At 55.2% G+C, this 5,305-nt stretch overlaps 1 protein-coding gene across 1 annotated transcript in view; it reads right to left on the minus strand.

Moving 5' to 3' along the window:
• The window catches only part of Zp4 (zona pellucida glycoprotein 4), a 6,331-nt gene extending 1,716 nt beyond the window's left edge, over nt 1–4,615 (minus strand). Inside the window, exons 1-9 of the mRNA XM_015504378.1 lie at nt 4,450–4,615; nt 4,088–4,209; nt 3,896–4,004; nt 2,911–3,063; nt 2,110–2,297; nt 1,603–1,700; nt 675–805; nt 308–497; nt 86–236 (exon numbers count right to left, since the gene is read on the minus strand). Of these exons, the coding sequence (XP_015359864.1) occupies nt 86–236; nt 308–497; nt 675–805; nt 1,603–1,700; nt 2,110–2,297; nt 2,911–3,063; nt 3,896–4,004; nt 4,088–4,209; nt 4,450–4,615 (1,308 nt within the window). The remainder of the gene's footprint in view (nt 1–85; nt 237–307; nt 498–674; nt 806–1,602; nt 1,701–2,109; nt 2,298–2,910; nt 3,064–3,895; nt 4,005–4,087; nt 4,210–4,449) is intronic.
• Between the last annotated feature and the right edge of the window lie 690 nt (nt 4,616–5,305).

The raw sequence follows: 5,305 nt of genomic DNA on the forward strand, positions 1-5,305 counted from the left end.
GGGGGGGGGGGGGGCAGGATGGGGACAGTCCCAAGGTAAGGGGTCAGAGACCTGCCTGCCGAGTGGCATAAAAAGAGCATCAAACCTGTCCCCCGAGAGCCTCCTTTGTCCTCGCAGAGTCCACGAAGCTGAAGGTGGAAATGCTGAAGCGCTGGTGGTGGGAGGGGAATGGCAGGCCCGGGGCCTTCTGGACAGGCATCAGTCGGGTTCGGTAATTGTCTCCTGCGTAGGGGCACCTGGACCAGGAGGCCCCGAGGTCAGGACAGGTGTCAGGGGATTAGTGCCTACATACAAGAGAACCACTTACCCCTTCACCAGTATGGGCCACTGAGGCTGCTGTTGGGGGCTGGGGCTGGGCGTGGCCCAGCACTGCCACAGGAGCAGCCCCAGGTTGGGGTCTGTCCTGTGCAGGATGGAGACGTCCACATGAATGGGCTCCTGGAGCAGCTTCACCACTGGGTAGTCCCAAGCAGCATAGTAGGAGCCATAGTTCTCGTCTGCACAGAGCCAGAGTAAGGAGTTAGAGTGGTGCCGACAGCTGGGAACCTGTAAGTCACAGTCTGTCACCCCCCTGAACACCTGTGTAAGCATCTTGTTACCACATTAGCCTCTCCATGCCCAGAACCATGAAGGGACTGGTTACAGGACAGATACTCCAGGCAGGAGGGTCTTACCCTTGGCAATCTGAAGTTCCAGAGTGAGGGCTCCCGGCTGGGCCTTAGCAAGAGGTGGTGGGAGAGGGAAAACCTGGACGTTAACGGGGAACGTGTTGCTGTTTATGGAGTAGCTGCAGCTGACTCGAAGCCTGAGTAAAAAACAAGATTTTTGCTAGCTTGAGGGGGCTGGCCATACCTCCTTCATTTTAATTTCTAAAGGCCACCCAGTACTAGGGGTTACACAAACTCTTAGATGTGACAGATGTGGTTCCTACCCGGTGGGAGTTGTATTTTAGTCAGAGTGACCAATATGTAAGAAGGGCCAGTGTAAATTGAAGGCAAGAACCATACAAGAAAAGACCACCTTTTCTTGGTGGTCGGTGCCTACTGTAGAGAAGGTGGTCGGGGAACATCTTGACATGAGAGCAGAAGTGACAGTTGAGGGGTGCAGGAGGGAGAGGAATACCTGACCCAGAGCAAAGCTGGGGGCAGGAAAGTGCTTATGGCTCTTTGGGTCTCCCCTGGGGCTGGGGCACAGTGGGTCAGGGGCTGAGTGTCAGAGGGCAGGTGGGAGGGTGGGGAAGTAGGAGTCATTTCCACCCAGGCTCAGAGTTATGGCCACGGTAGCTATGGAAAGCCAAAATACTTAAAGCAAGAGATATGGCTGAGGAAAGGTCTCAAAGGGACTCTTTTGGCTTCAACATGGACAGTGGAAGAAGGGAGAAGGCTAACATGACATTAAAAATAGGAGCCCAGGTGAGGGCCGAGATCAAGTTGGTACAGTGAGGCAGGTGGACTTTAATGGTCAACACGACTGGCAGAATGAGGCACTGACCCTCTGCTGTTGATGAGGGTTCCTCTGTGGACTTGGGGCTCACCGTTGACCCGTGTTATGAACTGAGGGAAGTCACTCTGGTCAGAGACCCTTAGGTAACCAAGACCTTACCTGAAGATGCTGTCGCGGGTGATAGAGCCATGGCCCCAGGTTCTCACGTCCCTAGTGGCCACCAGCTCATTCTCATATACCACCTGGTCCCCAGCAATCTGAGGAGAGGGTGAAGAGGAGTCGTCAGTCTCACCACTTCCCTGACCTGGTACTCAACCATGCCATGTGCCTAGCCTGGGACACTTCCTGCCCTGAGCAGAGGCAGGGGCTCCTGGCAGTGACTGATCTGGAAGGCACAGCTCACTGCAGAATGGAGCAGCAGGAGGAGCCCGTTCCTCATTTCTCTTTTTAGTAGCTTGGATCACAGCCAGGATGGCATTACTGACACCCAGGGGAAGCCTCGATCATCTCAGAGGCAGCCTTCTTCTGGCCCTAGAGACCATCCTGAACACCAGGAGTCAGGACTGTCCTTCCTGGCCAGGACATTCCAGCTGTCTCCTAGCAGTCACTCAATCATGGCCCTCGACTTCTAGAACCAGGAGAAGAGCCCAAGGTGGCAGTTCTTACCTGTCTTGTGGTGCCACAGGAAGTAAACGGAAACCGGAACAGGACAAAGGCGTGAGTTGTGGTCATGGGGTTACAGTTGCTGTCATTCCCGAAGGCCAAGTACACAGAATCCAAGAGCAGTGGAGGCGAGGCCAAGTTCCGGGAAACAGCGATGGAGAAGTGGCCCTCTTGGGTACACTGTGAGGTCACTGAAACACCGGAGCAGCTATGAGGGTTGGTTGTTGCTCCCGTGATTGGACCAATTCAGGGCAGTTTAGGTGTCACAGCCCACAGGAGGCTCAGGGAACAGCAGGGCTCAAGTCGTTCCCGGCCGCTGTGGCCCGAGGCCAGGGTCTAACTGCCTTGTGGCAGCTTTGTTTGTGAGCTTGGGATGGTACCCCATCTTTCCAGAATTCAGATCTGAGAGGGGCTTACCAAGCAGATTTTTTGGATTTCAAAACCTTAGAGCATGATTTGGAGTCTGGAGATGGTAGACTTCTTGAAATAAGGCTCTCTAAATAATCTGACCATCAGCCACCAATGTGGCCATTCCCTGGGCAAAGATGAAGTCTCCATCTATTAGCGAGTACCTGACTTTGTTCCTTGAGGTCCCCGAGTGTTTGCTGTGGTTTGGAGTCTGGGAGAATCAATGATGGAGGCTGACAGAGTAGGCCTGGAAAAGTAGGCCTGACAAAGTAGGCCTGACAGAGTAGGCCTGGCCTACTTCAGCCTCTTGCCACCACCAGTGTTTGCCGCCTCTGCAAGCCTGTACCCTGGGCTTCATAGTAAGAGGCTGCTTTCAGAGACAGGCCACTCACTCACCTGTGTTTCCATAGTAACAGGAGCCTGCCTCTTCCATGTCCAAGGCATAGCAGCAACCCAGCACCTCGCAGTCTCCTTGAGAGATAGGTGAAGGAGCACAGGGCAGCCTGTCCCTCACTGGTACAGAGTCACACAGGGTGGCATCCAGGGCGTCTGGGGATGGGTGGTGAGAAGGAGAGCAGCTGTAGCTTGCAGATCGTCACTGTTACAAAGCCTCAACACCCAGTTCCCAGACCTATAGAGGACTGCAGTAGGTCTGTCCATGTTACAGATTAGATTAAGTCTGAGCTGTCAAGTGCACATTAAGTCAAGCCCCCTGTGGGGCCTCCCGAGCACCCTCTAGGTGGGAACAATGGCAAGACCAGAGGAGCACGGGGTCTCCTTCCTCCTTCCAGGTAACAGCCTTCCCCTTCCTTCCTTCCTAAAATAGGAGCTACCTGAAGATCTTTTAGAATACAGGCCTGGTTTGGTGGCGTCCGACTCCTCACTGTATCAGTCTCATGCCTCCAGACTGTTCTGAGGAGCAGGTAGTGGAAAGTGTGGTCCAGTTCCACCAGATGAGAGCGAGGCAGGCTCTCAGCTGGCCAGGCAATGCTTTCTGAACTTTAACGTCATCATCTCTGACAATTCCCTAGTTCAATGATCAAGTAGCTCCACTGTAAGTGGGAGACGAGTCCTAGTCTTTCCCAGGTGTTTGCTAAATCCCCTGGCCCCTGCTTACTGGGCAAGGATCTCCTGGTCCTAGGCTAATTCTTGCTTGAAGTCAAGCTCTGCTACTCAGTGACAGGCCTCTGGGCAGGCTCACTGCAGGGACCAAACCACCAGATCAGGTGGGACAACACTCCAAGTCCTCCCCAGGGGCCAGCCCGAGGGAGGTGAGGGCTGGAGAAGCAGTGGTTTATGAGAGCTGCTGCATAGAGCAGGTAGAGACACCACGGACACTTTGCAGCAGCAGCACCCCACCCAGATCCTGACTCCTTCCCGCCATTACCTGGACGGTCCACAGGACACCTGAGCAGCCTCCTCTTCAAGAGCACCTTGAATCCAGAAGTACCTATCCCTTCCACTCCGACAGGCATGACATATTGGGATCCCTGGAGGGAACAGGCCCTAGGGGAGTCAGCATGCCTGGTTGCAGGAGGAGGTCTCTGGTCCCTGGCGGCCGGGTCTTACTCACCCACTCAGTGACATAGCAGCCATTGTAGGTTGCTTCCAGTGCCACGGAGTTGCCGGGGCCCTCCTTGACCCAGGTACCACAGCTGGAGTCATTCTGCAGTCTGTGCGGCAACCCCTGCTTATCTGGGGAAAGGGGAGGTGAAAGCACCAGAGGTCAATCATCCTGGTCACCAGTGCCTGGCCTGCCACTGGACCCAGGGGGTGCTGCCAACGAGAGGTGTTCGAGGGCCACAGCTTCAGAAGTGGCTCTCAGACTGACGTTCTGCATCAGGGGCCGCGGAGTTCACGGAGGTGAGGCAGGTGGAGAGCGGGGACTGGGGGAGCCACCTCTGCTGGAAAAGCCGGGAGAGTCGTTGCTCTTACCCCACGCTGTCAGCACAGGGGTCACTTCTTGGTCAGTGAGGTCTACGACGAACTGAAAACCTTGTAGCCCACAGCGGAGGACCCCAGGACCGCCTGGCACCTCGTGCTGGTCACTCAAAGCAAGAGACAATGGAAAGCAGAGCCACAAGGTTTGCAGCAGCTGCATGGCGCTACCCGGAACTTGGCTGCCTGGATCCCCACCGCTACTCTCCCAGGAGCCCGTCCCCCGGCCCCAGAGGGCTTCTTTATACCCAGAAGGACGGCCTGGGCCCAGGTGTGCCCCCTTCACAGCAGGTGGAAGGCCTTGGAAAGGGGTTTCTCACAGTCTGCAGCTGCCTCCCATTAGAGGCCCCCAGGGCCCAGGAAAATGCTGGACCTTTCCCCTGACGAGGGGCTGCTTGGGTTTGCTGGATGTCACACTGATTTGCCAGCTTACTGACTGCCGAAGTCCTGCCTGGGAGCTTGGCGTATTGGAGTAAGTGTCCCAGCTTTGCCATCTGCGGGTGATGGGATTTAGGTAAGTCACTTTTTCAGAATTGTGGTTCTCTTCAGTGAAATGAGCACACTCTCCTGGCATCAGGATTAGGTGAGAGATTCTGCATTGAGTGCCTAGCACGGGGCTGGGCCAAGCAGTGAAGAGCTGGTGCCCCGAGGGCCCTGAACTCTGCTTCTGAGCTTTGGTGGGAAGTCACTGTACAAAAGAAAACCTTAAACCTGATTCCTGAGACCAATTGATTTAGAGCCCTCTCTGGTCCTCAGAGAATCCCATCCCAGAGGTCTCTTCCTGATGAATCCCAAGACTTTAGTCACTGTACTGTCCTTTGGGCTCCCTGGTGGGATTTCAGGGGAAATGAGA

The sequence above is a fragment of the Marmota marmota genome, unplaced genomic scaffold (assembly GCF_001458135.2).
Source record: "Marmota marmota marmota unplaced genomic scaffold, marMar, whole genome shotgun sequence".
NCBI lineage: Eukaryota > Metazoa > Chordata > Mammalia > Rodentia > Sciuridae > Marmota > Marmota marmota.